The 17822-nt window shown below is 40.3% G+C and overlaps 1 protein-coding gene across 1 annotated transcript in view; it reads right to left on the reverse strand.

Annotated features, from left to right (window-relative positions):
- The window catches only part of loxl2b (lysyl oxidase-like 2b), a 46000-nt gene that overhangs the window by 17079 nt on the left and 11099 nt on the right, over nt 1–17822 (reverse strand). Inside the window, exon 5 of the mRNA XM_086031581.1 lies at nt 4458–4669. Within this exon, the coding sequence (XP_085887707.1) occupies nt 4458–4669 (212 nt within the window). The remainder of the gene's footprint in view (nt 1–4457; nt 4670–17822) is intronic.

Below are 17822 nucleotides of genomic sequence, written 5' to 3' on the forward strand. Positions count from 1 at the left end.
CTGGGAAGCCCATTAAGACTCTGGCATTAAATAACGTTTTTCAATTCTGATCACTGCTATGACTACTGCTACCATTTATGTTGTCATTTTGTCACTGTCTGCATTTGTGATATTTTCATTGTAGATGACAAGTTTGAAGTTTGCAAATATGTGAAAAGAAGATTTTCACTGTGATATGCATGAAAAGGTTACCAGTTATGAAAAGAAACTCAAGCCATTTATTAAGATTTCATTAGAAAAGCTTCAGCGCTATGTATTTCATATTCATTGTACTCATTTTAATCCCTCAAGGTGAAATGGAATTTACACTCTGTTGTACATTTTTGTAAAGATGACAAATGGTCATTAGGGGATTTATAAATATATATAAAACATTACGTTGATGACTATGTCTGAGCCCAGGGAGCCGAGCCTACCACTGTGCCGCACTTCCTCTTGCAACCACTCAATAAAAATGGCAAAATCTGTTATGCTAACAACCAGGGCACCTGCTGGGGTGCTAATCTGCCTTTTTAAGGAATCTCACTTTATGTAATTATTTATTACGCTCATTAAGCACAACAGCATATCCTAAACTGCTGTCCTAGGTCTAAGGTGAATGTGAAAAAACAGATGGTAAATGCATCATTTGTTTTTCATGTGGGACAGGATAAGATTCACTTTTAATTTTGTTAGACTCAGCTGGGCAATTAGAGGCCCGCTGGAATGCATATTAGCACTGTTTGATTGAACACTTTAGGGGAGTAAATTTATTTCAACTTTGCTAAAATTAGCCTGTTTTGAAAGGGCAGTCCTTACCCCTCTACCTCTGGCCCAATGCTGAGTATGGCTTTTCTGACACTGACTACAGATGGCGGCGGAAATGAGGTGGTTCGATAGTTGAGAAAAAAAAGTGAGCATGCTGCTTTGGTGCAGTCTGCCAGAAGAAAAGTAATATTGTGCAATTTTACATTGACAAAGAATTGATTACATTTAGCGTATATTCAGTACTGTTTCTCATCTAAAAAAATGCTGATATACACAGTATATGTCCAAATTTTATGAATCAGTGGTATTAGTAATAAGATATGGGTCAAAGGTTTGTATGTACTACTTGTCTTGAACACTGTGTGGCGCTGTCACTAAGAGTATATAAGAATGGAGAAAGAAACAGTGTACAGGTGTTGTCTGGGAAGGGCATACAGGTTTTTGACCGCTTCGTGCGGCGGAATTTATGTTTATAGAAGCTATGTGTTTTATGGAGATTTTAATTCTTGGAAAGTGACAAATAAACCACGTATTTTAGCAAACGGCTCATGTACTTTCTATTGACGGACACGGTTAGACATGAAGCAAACAAGCTGCCAACGCAGTCAGACCAAGCCAAACCAGCAACACTTCACTAGCCCAGTATTAGACTGGCTATTATATAATGATTACAGCTTCGTAACTGCACTTCCAGTGTACGTTTATACATCAGATATTGTCGTAATTAATAAAATAATGGCTGAATTGGTTTTCTCTCATAAGATTTCATATTACGTCGTTTATTACATTTCTTAGTTTTTTTCCCCCACGTCTTCATCCGCGTGAACAATTAAACCCAATTTTTTAAAATGTACTTTAAGTCGTTCAAACCTAATGGCTCAAAAGGAACTCTTGATAAAACCCTATTACAGGCTGTGTAGATGTATCCGAGCAGAGTCAAATTCTAGATTATTAGAGAGCAGCCAGATTGGCCCCTCTCATGGCAGTCTTAAAGAACACACCACAAGTTTCACAAGGAGTCAGAGCGGTAGCACGATGACACGTAGATGGAAAGTTGAGGAGTCGACATGCTCTGCTGCAGCAAAGGAAAATCCCAGCCTCTGCATACACTAAATTTGGTGTTCAATGCAATAGCAGTATTTTATGGTAAACTATGATTAACCTGTAGCTGTTTGGCTCATGCAAGCAACACCGTGAACGTCAGAAAAAAGGAACCTATTACACTAAGTTGGTGTTTATAGAAGGACGCCAATTACACAGCTGTGGTTGGTTTTATATTTTCAAGGAAATAAGTCACTATGTACTATGTAACTATGTAGCGTAATTTTGCTAGCAAGCAAAGAAAATAAAACCCATGCTGACCCAAGTATAGCTCAGCACATATTCAAACATTGAAGTTAATTAAAGAAAAGCTATTTAATGAGACCAGGTTCCGAGTTAAAAACACCATAGTATTTACTATCCATAAAGGTTCCCCTACAACTTTTCAAATGTATCTATTGATGGTCAGAAGAATGAAATAGAATGGTTTGCGATATAATCAGACATGACAGTTGCTAGGACAAAAGCTCGAGTGCAACCAGTTCTTTGCCATGCAAATGTATTACATGTAGTATCCATATGCAGACATCTACAACAATTCAATTCAAGATGGAATAAAACAGCAAAAAAAAGAAAATAACAAAAATACGCAGGTATACTATAGTAAGATGCACGCAAAAGCTAAAGGCCCTGTGCTGTCCTCGTATGGACAAATATGGTCCATTTTTCTTTTCTTTCACAAATCTATTATATATATAGATATTAATGGTCCATCCCCACTCAGTCTATAATTTTTATGCAATTTTAGACAATTTAAAGCGGTGAAAATAGCAAATGTACAAATACAAATCTTGAACGCAACTTATGTTTGAGAAGTGATGCAGAATTGTGCCAAACTACTTCCATTTCCCTCATTCTGCGGAAGCTATGTGGCGTAATTGTCGCCTCTAAGGTTTTTTTTTTTTTAGACAATAACAAGTGAAAATAGTAAGGTTCACTGGAATAAGTTGGCTTGTTTGTTTAAAAGTCGATCCCTTTGATGCTTAGTTGCAGGCAGACCATCGTGTGTCACGGAGGTAAGTCTCCGTTTCATATTTTCCATCCACCCATTATCCAAACCGCTTTATCCTCACGAGGGTCTCGGGCATGCTGGAGACTATCCCAGCCGTCTAAGGGCAGTAGACGGGGTACACCCTGAACTGGTTGCCAGCAATCGCAAAGCACACAAAGACAAACAAACATTCAAACTCACAACCTACCACGGGACAATGTAGAGTATTCACTTAACCTACCATGCATATTTTTGGAAAGTAAGAGGAAACTGGAGTACTCAGAAAAAACCCACACATGCACGGCGAGAACATGCAAACTCCACACAGGAAGGAAGGTGCCGGATTCAAACCCATGACCACTGCACTGTGAGCCACCGTGCCGCCCGCCCACATTTCATAATAATATCCACTGATTTAATAACATCCACTTAATAGACGGGGTTAATTGGTTGATTGTTTTATTTATTGCATCACTCATGGCTCTAGAATTTTAAGAAGGCGTTTGTGACGTTTTCAATGGGGGCTTCACGCGATCGCAGACTTTGAAGTGCCCGGCTGCCGTCGGCTTGATGTTTGTACTCTCTTAATCAATGCCTGTGTTAAATGAGCATTTTAATGAATTTTTAGGTAGTATTATGATGACGTGAGTGTGCAATAGCAATATAAGGTATAATACAACTTGAGCAAAGCAGTGCCTGCAAACTCAAACAAGCTGGCATTTTTTTGACCTACTGTAAAGTTGTCATTTTGACACTATGAGGATTCCGCCCGACAGCGACGATATGTGTGATGGTGTCAGCGCCAGCATCTGGCGTGACACACAAGATACATGCCAGACAGCATCGATTGCTTTTATTCAGGGACAGGAGAAAAAACATGTCACTGCCGTCGGGCCAAAACGTCATGAGTCACATTTTGGTTAATTTCATATTTCTTCAAAAATCTATACTACTCCACTTTATTTTTACAAAATTTGACCAATCTAAAGTGTTGAAAAGGCTTCCTCTCTTTCAGGATGCAATGCTAATGGTTGAACAAACTTGCCATTTTTGGGGTCTCCTGAAATGTGACCATTTGGCAGTCCAAAGTTTTGGCCCGACGTCAGCGATGCATAGCTTAATTTAACTCTCCTAATTGTCCATAGTTGTGAATGTGAATGGTTATTTACCGATAATACGGTGGATATAAGAAGTCTGCATATCTCTGGAGAAAATATGGCACAACTATGTTATTGCGAAGAACTGGATATCCCTCCAAAACTGATAAAAACAGGAGAAGAAAACTGGTCAGGGAGGCTGCCATGAGGCCGAAAGCAACATTAAAGGAGCTATAGACATTTCTGACAAGTACTGGCTGATTGAAAATATCTGATTTACCTAACTGTCCAACGAAACCAAGGCCATGAAAAGCACACTAGCACACTTGAAATTTATTTGGGGTAATTATAGGCACAAGTTATAGGTCACATTAATGGTGGATGTTTGGTGGTTGTATTATTCTTCCAAAAAGACAGCATATTTCAAAACCATGAATTGTTATAGAAATAACCAGGATTTATCCGGTTGTTACACCTGCATTGGACAGAATCCAATCCTAACACAACACATAAATACTCACTTGTAGACTCTGGCATTGTATTTCCTCTCCGCAGGGAAGCCAAACATGCCACAGATGACTCTGCTGTTGAAGTGGCTCCAGTCCGTGTTACAGATCTGCTTCCATTTACCGCCATCCTTTACCTCCACGTAGCCCTCTGTCACAGGGATCCGCTTGCGGAGTGATGACAAAATGGCCCGAATGCGCACATCCTCAACTTGAATATCAAGGTTCTGGAAGGAACATGAAACAGACATGAAAGAAGAAACATCAACAAATTAACAGAATGCTTATTTCCACATTAAACCCAGAGAGCATGGAATGAAATTAAATATTGGTTTAAAAAAATCTGCCCTGCAGTTCTGAGGTTAGGGATTTGAATTTCACCCCCCGCCTTCCTGTATTGAGTTGCATCCAATTGAGTCACCCAAAGTCTGCTGAGCTCGGCTCGAACTCAACCGCGATCCTAATGTGGACAATGTGGATAGAAAATGGATGAATGGATCTAACCTTGCCTTGTGTGTTTCCAAAGATGGGCATTCCGTCCCGGGGATGGAACGGAGAAGTCTTTTAAAAAGGACGGACTTAGCAAGGACTGAAGTAGGTTTTCGTCCATCCCTCTATTCATCCGTCCCTCTATTCATCCCTAATCGGGTCAAGTACCCGCAAACGTGCTGTGTTGGGTTATTTTAAAAAGCAAGACCACTGTTCTCTTCTGTGATACCACGGATCTGCCTTCATTAATTGCTAACACAACATTTTTGATGTGGGTTCCTGTAGATTGACATTGCACAAGCATACGCTCTAAAAAGAGTTGGGTTAAAAATAACACAATTTTGGGTCAAAAATGGACCGATCACAAATTGAGTCAATTTGACCCACTTTGTTGCATTGTTTTGTACAAAACAGCCCATTTTTTGGGTTGTTTTCTGTAAAAACAACCAAGAGAGTGGGGTCAAATTGACCCAACTTGTGGATCGGTTCATTTTTGACCTAAAATTGTGTTATTTTTAACCCAACTGTTTTTAGAGTGTAGTCTGCCCTCTAGTGGTTCAACACGTAATACCATGGGTAATGCCACAGGAATTAGGACCCCATTTAATTGACTGACAGAAACACGCCAAGCCTGTCTAGTGTGTGTAATCTGGCATAGCAATTTTGTTTTGTTAACTTACTAACTGTTGACATTTACATACCGTATTTTCTGGGCTATGAGCCACACCGTTTATATGAGCCGCACCCACTCTATTTTTAGAACATTTTGGGAAAAAATTTAATAAGCCGCACCTTTATATAAGCCGTACCTATCTATGTTGAAAACGTTTATATTTACTGCATTTACAGAACGATTATGAACTGTAAATATACATGTATGTACCTGAGCACATTCTTTCCTGTGCCTTTTAACACTGCAGCAACGTTGCTGATTAAAACAGAAGAGAACCAAGAGAAAATAAACAGTACTTATCTTCATTTCACTGCCGACTGCCGCTTCAGTTTGTCAGCTAATGTCCACCAGACAGTCCACCATCTATTGTTCTACTACATTCTACATATGCACCTGTCTTGTTTTATGTTAATAAAGTCAGCTAATCTAACACACGACATGCTAAATCAACAATAGCATTTCACATCGAAACAACAGAACAGACGTAACATCAGCCAATCGCATTCATGTGCACTTCAGGCACCTCTCGGAAAACATAAAATCAAAGCATTACAGCACCTAATGCAATAACCTAGTCTATGGCGCCCTTACCTGTTGAACCCCTCCACCTGCAGTCACATCCAGTTAATGGGAAATGTATTGTATTGAATTGTACTGTCATTCCGGTTAGAGCGCCCCGAGCGGTGGAAGGAAAATCCACAGAATAGCCGCACCGGACTATAAGCCGCACTGCTCAAAATCTAAGGAAAAAGTCGCGGTTTGTAGCCTGGAAAATACGGTACCTTATTATTCCATGTCCTTGTCTGGGACTGGGACATCTCTTGAGTGTAAAAATCTTTGTCAGCGCCGCCGTACGACCCGGAAGTGGAAGTCTTTCATTTACTCCAAAAATAACCTTGCCTTATTTTGCAATAATTATTTTATTGCAAAATAATGCGATGGAATGTAAGAACGGCAGTGTTTTAAAATGATGAGGACGGAAGGGGTTGGAGGATGATTCTTTTTATGAATAAGGACTTGGGGAGAAGGACGGAGGGGTAACCGGGTCGCGAACGCAGGATGGACCGTCAAAATAGGGTAAAGTGCCCATCTCTGTGTGTTACATAATAAACAATAAAACACTCCATTTCAAAGCCACCCAAAACCGACCAACTCGTAGTGATCAAACATATTTTAAGTGAAACACCTTTTTACTGTACTTAAAGCGGCACTATAACTGGATGCCCTGCAACTGTGTTTGTCTTTATGAGCTCATAAACTGAAGATTCTCCATGGTGACCGGAATTCAGATAAATAGACCCACCTGTGGCATTAGTTGTAATTAAGATGCCAAAGGTCCTTTCCAAACTGTGGAAAAAAGGACATGCCCTGTTTTTTAATGAAAGATATGATTACGACTGAGACTGAGTGTCTGTCAACATTCAAATCCTGAACAAAGTGATGGACTTACTGGAGAGGGATACACATTTTTATTTTTTTTTACATTCCATTTTTCTGTTAATCTTCCATCATTTTGGGCAGACGAGCCAACTATAGAACATGCTTTAAAGGAGAACAAAATAGACTATATTAAACTATGGGGGGAAAAAAAGCTTTCAACCCTGTTTTCCGTTCTGATGAATATAACAAGTATCTATCCTACAATTTTCAATGACAGATATTACACCCCGGACTGGTAGTCAGTCAATCACACGGCACAGAAAGACAGGCGGGCATCCACCATGCACATTGGCAGCATCACTGAGTGGCATGTGAACCCAACCTGCCTACAAAGACAAATGAACCACGACACCAGCAATATACAAAATAAAGCATTAGACTTGTCTCTCTTATACATGTTGTCCCTCAATCTTAAAAGAACAAACCAAATGAACATACTAAACAAGAAAGTTGAAGAACACCTCTCTACTACCAAACATATTTGATAAGTGTTGCAAATTGCAACACGTTTTATAAAACATGGCAAATAATGCAAATACTGACAAAAAGCCTGCAGAGCCTCCCTTACTGTTTCAGTTACCATTTTGCTATCTCCCATACACCTAAGCCACATTCTTGCACTGTGTTGCAAAGTAAGCTTAGGAGCATGAGCTCAGCTTGCTTGATATGGAAATATATTGGGTTGGCTTAACATATATGCTCATGACTCCTCTCACATACATAATACAGTAAATGAAATAATGAAGAAAGTCGTTTCTAAATATTGGGATTTTCCTACAAGTCCAAGACAGTGCCAGAAATTCGGGAACTACAAATCACCAGTCTATCTGTCCTCTGCTACAGTATTTCCTGCCAAACATAACTGGATTTTTTCAACTAAATCCACAGTGCAGAGGATATACAGTTGTGCAAAGTAGTAGGATATGAAGTACAATAAAGATGGCATGTGGTGATTGTGGCCTTGTGTCTGTGTTTACCAGACACACAATACATGAGTCAATTGCAGACATTTTTATGAGCCAAGACAAAATGGCTGCTTAAAATTCAAGCGATGACAAAACACAGGCGGCTAAAATGCATCTCTTGAAGAGGGACACAACTTCACTGCCAAACCTCACAGTATTGAATGAGTAGAAATGTTCATACTCTGCGACCCCGTTAAGCAATAGATTGGATTCATCACACGTGCGTTACCGGCCAATTTTCTTCACGCCACTGTGCGTATATTAATGAATCAGAATTCATTCTGAATATGCATTATATTAAAACATAATAACACTGGTCAACAGCAAATTTTAATCAGAGATGGCTTTATGTGTTATTATTGTTAAAATCATTATTATTACTATACTAGACTAGTTTAAATTCTTTGTGCATCATGGGTAAAAGATGTGAGTTTGATGTTTTTTCAAAAGCTGATGCATCATTATTTGTGATGTTATCTGATGAGGTTCTAAATTTGTTTGCAGAGTAGGCATATATCGAAGTACGAACATATTGATGGTGAATCACAGATTTGTGCGTGCACACTGTTGGAGAATGAGCCCCATTGTCTACATACAAGGGAGCTTAAAGGAAAAGCGGAAACGACAACAGCTATTCAACTTTGTCTCGAAGTTAGCGCCTATTCTTTGGCTGCACAATGTGAAGCGCTCTATTTGATTTCTCTTAGTTCCTTTGCAGTCTGGAAATAAGACACTTTTCACGTGGCCTCTCGCCCCTAAAATATGAGACATTCAGCTACCAAAAAAAAAAAGATTGCAAACATGTGTGTCTTGTTTTGTTCCGGCACTCTCCTGGGAGAGAGGCCTTTCCTGTGTCTTGTTTTGGGGAAAACTAGCACAGATGGAAAAGCAATTTGAGGGATGACATGTAAAGAAGAGGTGAAGGGCCCTCAAACTTTTGCAATGCAGTGTAGCAATGCAAAAGTATACGTACGCCAAAAGATGCTAAGAAACTTCAGAGGTGAGGAGAAAATGGAACAGAGGAAGCCAGCCAGCAATCCCTTTTCTACATTTCAATACAGTACGTTCAGGGTCACATGTGATCCTGCTGACTTTGGGCGAAGGGGCGGGGTACAACCTGGACAGTCAATCACAAGGCAAAAGAGACATAGCATCTTTACTTGAATACAATTAAGATTCACATACATACAAATTATAAGACCACAGACTTGCACAGGCCCAACTAACAGTAGGTCTGTAAGCGGAAAAAAATGACGTGACCGAATGCTTTCCAGCTCATCGAAGTACCACAGCACCACGGGGGATGAGATATCCAGCGCTTAATCACTACTTCTGGCTAGGAATGCCAAAATAATTGATAATAATTAAAAAATAAGTTACTCAATATATTCTACCGACAAACTTTTTATTTGCTATATTATAGTTAAAAATAGATAATATTGCCAAGACTGGTGATGATGAATTGCAATTTTACAGAATAAAGAACACTTCATTTAACCTAGTGTCCTAGTGTAGCCGTACTCAGCAACCTTCTGCGCATGCGCCGCGTATCGTGCAGGAGTCGCAAATAGTCCAAATAATCGAGCGATAGCTCCCATGGACTGTAAGACCGAGCCTGAGTTTTACTTTACTACTACTTTCTTGAAGTTTTAATATAATTATAAGCAGCAAAATTGCCAAAACAACAACCCGTGCCGCCATGCTCGCTGACGCAGGGGGCATAAGTCGCTGGCGTCACACGCACTGTCCCAATTCAGCAATTTTTGTACATTAGCAACCTGCGCCCTCAAACCCTTTGTGCACTTCGAATACATGTGCGCTTCAGAGAGGACCATAGGGTACAAGTGTGGGTATTGGGATTGGGCCAATAATTTGGGACTGCTCCAATGTGATTTGCTCCGAAAAGATGGGGACATTCAGTACAATATTTTGCACTGATTGTGCGATGCGGCAACTTGTGCACGCCTATCAAATTTTTGTTTTGACCAATCCCAACAATGGATGACTTCACTTGCATGCACCTTGTTTTGACCATCTTAATCCTGTTATCTCAATGATTGGCACAGATGGCATCATGGTGTTGAGTGACAATTGTCGTTTTTGCAATGTACAGATGTGGACAAAGGGCGTCTTAAATAACACAACGTTGATTTTTTTAATCAAATCGATTGTCAACCGAGAACGGTTTTCGTGACAGCTGCAATCCCACCCCCGATCACACGCTTTGTGATTGGTCTGCGCCATCAGTGGTGTGGCTTTGAGGAAATCAGCGGACCCGGCACAAGATGGATTCTCGGGGTTTAGTGAATTTACAAATACCGCGAGAATTCAGCTTGCAGGCAAGGTTAACGTGTATTGCTTGGGGTCCGTGAGCACATTGCAGGAGGTACGTCGAAACCTTTAATCATTTATTTCTCAGATCAATAATCTGTGGAACAGCCACACCAAAACCACAACAGCTAATTTAAAGTTGAAATGCCTGTTTAAAGGGACATATTTGGAGAAGCTCCATTTTTTTGTGGTTAAATTTGTGAAAGTTGTATATAATAAAGGTAGGTTTATTGTTTTGTTGTTTTAAAAATAAATAGATCAAATAGATCAAAACAAATGTTGAAGAAAAATAGTGAGTGCGGGAGAAAGCATGGAGCTAGAGGAGCCGTCTGTACTATACAAATCAGCCGTTTGTATATATATATATATATATATATCATATTTTCACGACTATAAGGCGCACTTAAAAGTCTAAAATGTTCTCCAAAATTCGGTGCGGCTTATGTGTGCACCGAGTTCCAATATTTGTGATTGTTATGTGACTTTGTTGAGCGCTGCGTTTGACTGGGAGCATTTGCTGCCAACAATTTGATTGCCCCCTATTGGTGTAACTGATAACAACAACAACAACATGTCACATTGTTAGACATCCCGGCAAGGACCACCGTGGCGCAGCATCTTCAGGCGGATGGCAAGGAAAAGCTGGCCATCTTCTGCTCCTACTGTAGTAAAAAGATTGCCGACAAACCACATCACCAACATGGATGAGGTGCCGCTCACTTTCGACATCCCGATGAACCACACTGTGGAGAAGAAGGGGACCAGCACGGTAGCGATACGCACAACGGGGCATGAGAAGTTGGCTTTTACTGTTGTGCTTGGTTGCCATGGTAATGGACAGAAACTGCCACTTATGGTGATTTTAAGCGGAAGACGCTGCCTAAGGAAAAGTTTCCGGCCAGAGTCATCATCAAGGCCAATCAAAAGGGCTGGGTGGATGAGGAGAAAAAGGAGAGAGTAACTGACTGCGGGTGATTTTCCCCAAATACTGTATTTATTTCTACCTCATACCTAATCGCTTCACTGTATAAATGCCCTGACACGCTGGACCACATTTACTTCTGCAAACACGGGAGTGACGTCGTCTTGCATGCAGGTCACTTTCCGGTCTTTCGCAAGTCGCTGTTAATCTGTGATTGCATGCGCGCCCGTCTCACAGCCGCTGTGAAAAACCAAGTGAAGCAAATGAACTCCGAGCTTGCCAGTATTCCCGGAGGCTTAAAAAAGGAACTCCAACCACTGGACATCGGTGTAAATAGGGCGTTCAAAGTTAAATTGCGAGCGGCGTGGGAGCGATGCATGACGAACGCCGAACACAGCTTCACAAGACTGGGAGGCAGCGCCGGGCAAATTACGCCACAATTTGTTAATGGATTGTGGATGCTTGGGCTAAAGTGTCTGCTTGCACTGCTGTGCGAACTTTCGCAAAAGCCAGCATCGTTTCTGAGGAGCCGCACGGCAACGAGACTCGGACAATGACGAAAGTGAACCTGACGTGTTTAATGGAGAGCTTGCCCAGCTGTTCGTTTCGGACACCGAAGATGAGGACTTTGATGAATTTGTGGATGATAGTTAATGACTGAAAATTATGTGAGTACATTGTTAAATAATACGGTGCGCCTTATGTATGTGTTAAATACAGAAACAGCACCCGTAACTGAGACTGCGCCTTTTAATACGGTGCGCCTTTTGGTCATGAAAATACGGTATATATATATATTAATATATATACAGTTGTACCTCTACTTACGAACGTCTCTCATACGAAATGTTCAAGTTACGAAACACCTCAACAGGAAAATATTGCCTCTAGTTACGAAAGAAATTTCAGGATACGCAAGGTAAAAGGGCTGCTACTTGCAGTATGGGCTGCTACTAAGAGTATGGGCTGTGACTCGCAGCTCCGGAGTTTCCTGAACGCAACATACTCATAGCTGCTCTGCCATTGGATAGCCTAGCATCTTCCTGGCATCCCATTGGCTAAGAGGGACCTCTACCGTACCGTAGATAGACAGGTAGATAGATAGAAAAGTGATATATATGTATATGCAGCGTCCTCGTCATTCGCTGATCGGGCCATGAGGTGTTCTGATAGTTTTACGTGAATTAGAAATGAGGAAAAGAAAAAAAGGAGAAAATCTTTTTTTTTGTCCATACAAAGAAAGCAAGAGATAAAAGAAAAGTATGAATGGGGGATGCGTTTGGTTGATCTCGCCAAAGATTATGACCGTAATGTATCTACAGTCGCCACGTTATTAAATCAGTTCTTTACAAAACGCCAGGCAAAAAACATTCCTGTGAGAGAACATGAACCAAAGAGGGCAAAAAGCGATGAGGACAGCAAATAAAAGGTAAACGACTATCATTTTTATTACTTACTCTATTCTTTGTTTTTTTACATTATGCACAACTCTCATTTATTGTGCAATAATCTAATTGTAACATGTATTTGTTACATGTTTTCATGCAGTTTTATATTTTATAAAACATTTATGTCTCAATATTGGGGGCTTGGAACGGATTAGGGCATTTACATGAAAAATGCGTCCGTCCTTACAAAATGTTCTACTTCAGAAATTTCTTCCATCGACTGGTTAGCACGTCCACCTCACAGTTCAGAGGTTGTGGGTTCGATCCCGGCTCCGGCCTCCCTGTGTGGAGTTTGCATGTTCTCCCCGTGCCTGCGTGGGTTTCCTCCAGGTACTCCGGTTTCCTCCCACATTCCAAAAAACATGCATGGTAAGTTGATTGGACTCTCGAAATTGCCCCTAGGTGTGATTGTGAGTGCGGATGTTTGTCTCTGTGTGCCCTGCGATTGGCTGGCAACCAATTCAGGGTGTCCCCCGCCTACTGCCCAAAGACAGCTGGGATAGGCTCCAGCACGCCCGCGACCCTTGGGAGGATAAGCGGTATGGATAATGAATGAATGAATATATCAAGGTTTCCAGGCTAGGTGTGGGCGATACTGGGAATTTTGATATCGACCTGATACCAAGTAAATACAGGGTAGTATCGGCCGATACCGATACCTTTTGCTTGGAAATGTTATGACCCCCTTGAGTTTGTATATTATGTTTTATATATATTTATACATATATGTATGTATATATATATATATATATATATATATATATATATATATATATATATATATATATATATATATATATGTGTATATGTATATATACACACTTTTCTACTACTATACGTTTCAAGGCAACATATTTAATTTCATGTTTATTTTTTTAGTTGAGTGAAAAAGAAGACAATGCTTAACTAAGTGTTCAAATTAAGGAAACAAACAAATGACTTAAATAAGTCAATCATTCAATAATCAGTTATGTTTCACGATATACTTTTGGAGATTCTTCAACACACATGAGTGAGGGGGTAGCTGAGGTCAGGTTTAGAGGTTTCTTGTGTGAAAATAGCTAAGTTAAGAAGCTAATATTCTCAAGTTAGACTTCATTCCAGCTTCTATAATCACACATTTATTACATGTTTGTCACACAAAGTCCACAGATGGCAAAACTACATTTATGTGGAATTTAATATTTTTTAGATTTTATTTGTACATTACAGCATAGCATTGTCGTTTATTGTTGAGCAGGACACTGTAGTTTTATAAGAATGTTACAAGAAGGTGTGTCTAAAGTTTTGGGTCATCGTCTTTCAGTCACTGTCCAGGCTATAAATGTTCCTACACATTACAGCAACACAGTGGCCCAATGTCCTAACAGTACAATATTTTAGGTCTCACTATTTTGACCGTGATGCGCTTACATACCATTTTTGCAGCAGATGAACATTTGCCAGCAAAAACAGCACGCAGCTTATGAACACGTGTTTCTAATAGAGGCCTTCAGCAGCTCTCAAAAACAGCAGAAATCACCTCACCTCACGTGCAGAAAAAATGCCATGCTGTTAATGCGAACCCCCCAACACAATGCAAATGTAGTTACTCTGTGTTGTACGTGGGTCCATTTATGTCAGTTTGACATTATAAAAGTGAAAATGAAGGAGATTAAAAGAATAGGAAGCTATTTTGAGGGAAAAACATTTGTACCTTCATAATGTATTATGTGTCTACAGTTTATGCAAAACAAACTCACGATTTTACAGTTCTAAAATGTCCCAGTTTGGAGCACCCCGTTTAAAAAACTAATTTGTTCACAAAGTGGAAACAGATGTTTCCCCATAGCCTTGACAAACTGTGAACTAGAACATAGAGACAATGCCTGAAAGGAAATTGTTTTTTCAGTGACATATGAAACTATAGCATCAATGCGTACATAAAAGAAAATTGAGGTATTGCTTATCTCATTTTGTCGAACCATGTATTTCTGTACGACTTTTTAAAATATCTACATGTTCCCATTTTTCCATTTCCATGCCTTATAGTGCATGTAGCATGATGCAAAAGTATATTTTGAATCCGTGTTAGTTCTTATAATGCAAAACTACACAACAGAAGGGTTGAGCATGTTGCGAGGAAGAGCGCAATCAGTTATGGTGGAGGTACAGAACAAGATGCAGATTGAGATTCGGGCTTAGTTTTCATGCCCAGTGCAGGTCTTGTGCAAGGTGCGGTCTAAATCTGCGCAGGGGCAGCCTAGACTAAGTTTTAGTATTCTCGCAGACATATGCAAGCGGGCGCATCATTTAAAAAAGGGAATTTTGTGGCATGGTAGACGTGGACACGGCCCACTTGAGTCGCCACCATTCGAAGCGGTTCTTCTCATGTGCTTTGAATGTAGCGTGCGAGAGGCGTGCTAATAGTATAAAAGAATACGTTGATTTGCTCATGTCCTGCAGCAGGTTGAGGCCCACAAAATACGTTTATAAAGAACTGCAAGCAGACCTCTATGGGTGGCTAATATAAAGTTGGCTTGGGAGATCACAGATCTGTGAAGCGGACACGCATCCGTGTGTGAACCCTCACCCCTCCACCACCCCCAAAGCTGTGCCGCAGTCAGTTTGATGATTCTAACAATATATAATAGATAAAAGACAACAACAATATGTTCGATGACTGGTTTCAGTAATGATTCAAAGGGTTCGATGCACACTGTAGTCAAATTTATGAATGAAATATGATGACATCACCTGCACAGAAGTCAGGCAAATGAACTACTATAGTCATCATCATATTGATGCGTTGGCCAGTAAAAATGATTCTGTTCCTGATACAATACTAACATACAATGGGTGTAAGAAAAGTCCCAGGACAGGCTAAATTTCAAACTACAAACTATGAGTTTTGTCCTTGAATGTGGGCCAGAACGATCACATCTACAAAGAGATCTTAAAATGTTTGCTTCATTTAGTGCATGAGAAGAGGCAACATTTGCGGTAGAACATCTCAAGAATCCTTTTCCGTGACGTGTCTCCACATAATGCCTGAAGTATGCAACAATTCCTGGCTGAGAAGATTAGCGCTATGCTGGAGTAGCACCTTGCTCACCCGACCTGGCTCTGTATGATATGATTCCCCCCGCACCCACACCTCCTCTTTCCCAACTCAAGGGGTTTGGTTATCAAGAGGAACCACTTTGAAGAAATGGGCAACAGTGAAATAGTCGTGACGATGGAGCTGCAGTGGATCCCAGACAATCCCTTCAGGAGTGCCGGTTGGGAAAGTGCGTTAAGACTCCAGCCGGCGTAATGAAACAACTTCTTTTACACCAGTCCTTTTTTGACACACCTCATAATAATAATCAATATAGATTTATTGAATGTATGCTGTATATTTTCTTATTCAGTATGCCCTGTGTAGTATCATTCAATAATAGCGTGGTTAGCACTAGTCTCTTACAGATTCAAGCTCATACTTGTAATGATAGATGCTCACTGGAAGTATGTTGTTCTTCTTCAGATACAGTATTTAAATTCTCCAGGGCGGCACAACAAACACATAAATCATATGTCACACCCCTGACGCATGCACCATGCCGTCTCCTTTGATTGACTGGCCAGGACTCTCACCCTGAGTCATTTTAGATAAGCTCCAGCAACCCAGTGACACTGAACAAGATAAGCAGTACAGAAAAATGATCGACGTACTACTCTGCTATGCTTGCAAGCATCAGTCAAGGCATCTGTTTGCCTGCAAGCAAATGTCCAAAACAAAGCTCGGTGTGGCTCAGAGCAACGACTTAGGTCTTAGAGAACAAGAAGGTTTTTTATGATACTTAGCTAAAAGCAGCACATAATGGTTTAGGACTGATCCCTGGAAATAGTAGTGCACAAAAGACAATATTTTGCAATATTAGTCCCCAAAGCAAGGATTTAGTAAAACTCATAATGCAACACTAAGAAACAGCTCTTTGAAGTGTTTGTTTCCCATACCAGTTAAGGACGACATGGCTCACATGGCAAAACTTCTGCTGCATGATTTTTGATGAAAGAATTAAAACCGCACTGATTGCTGCTTTTTTTCACTTCCAAAATACGTCTAAAATTAGGTCCAGGATTTCTCATTCTGAACAAGAAATGATCATTCAGGTTTTTGTCTCTTAATTTCTTGACTATTACAATTCTGTCTTCGCCACTCTCAATAAAACTTCATGAGTCCGTCTCCAGCTGACAAACTGATGTGGTTCCAAAATGTCAGTTATGTTAATCTTCAAAACATGATCTGAGCATCTTTGATGATTGATACCTCTAATGAAAATAGAAATCAAGATATCATTCACATAAACATTCTGCTCTATGTGAGATATTTATTCACATTGAACCAACCAATTCTCAATTTAAGAAAAAAATTAATACCCACATTATAAAAACATCTGTATGAAGATTGTCATTCCTGGAGTGAAACCTTTTTGTAAAGATAAGATAACCATATGCCAATCCATAATTACTGTGCGATGATGAGGGCTGACAAAGCAATTAACAGTTAAAACTGGACGTACTGTAGTTGGAAGTTTACAGAGAGTAAAGTGGAATTTACGCTGGCGGGGTGTGGAGTTTGGGGGGATGACCTAAGAGAGGAAAATGTGCGTTATATACTAGCCATGAGGTGACTCAGTGTAATTTTCTTATGAAGTGTATGCGCAGGAGAGGAGTTGGAGGATGAGAAAAGCTGCAGCCAAACAAAATAAACTAATAATTCAAATGTGTTTTTCCTCAAACTTTTTTTCTGTTGCAATGCAAAGTCTTTATCGGGAAAAAAAACAGCGTAGGACATGACAAATTGCCACTTATCATCATTAAGTGGGGGGGGGTCACCGCAAAAATTCTTTTTTCATTTTTTGGGGGGATACTGTTGTGCTATGGTCCGTTCTCAGTTGCTTTGGTCCTTTAATTTGTCCAGGGTTGGGTGTGGCCTGATGTATTTCAGTATTTAAGCTCTGCTTCCTCAGTGAGACGTCGCCAGAACGTCTGGTATCCTCCTATGCCTCTTCGTGGGCGCTCTAACAGTGCGGCGTTGAGCCCTGTTCACTGTTATTACTTTGTTTGTGCCATTCACCATCTGTTGAA

The sequence above is a fragment of the Filicampus tigris genome, chromosome 5 (genome assembly GCF_054856515.1).
Source record: "Filicampus tigris isolate MCC_2025a chromosome 5, RoL_Ftig_1.0, whole genome shotgun sequence".
NCBI lineage: Eukaryota > Metazoa > Chordata > Actinopteri > Syngnathiformes > Syngnathidae > Filicampus > Filicampus tigris.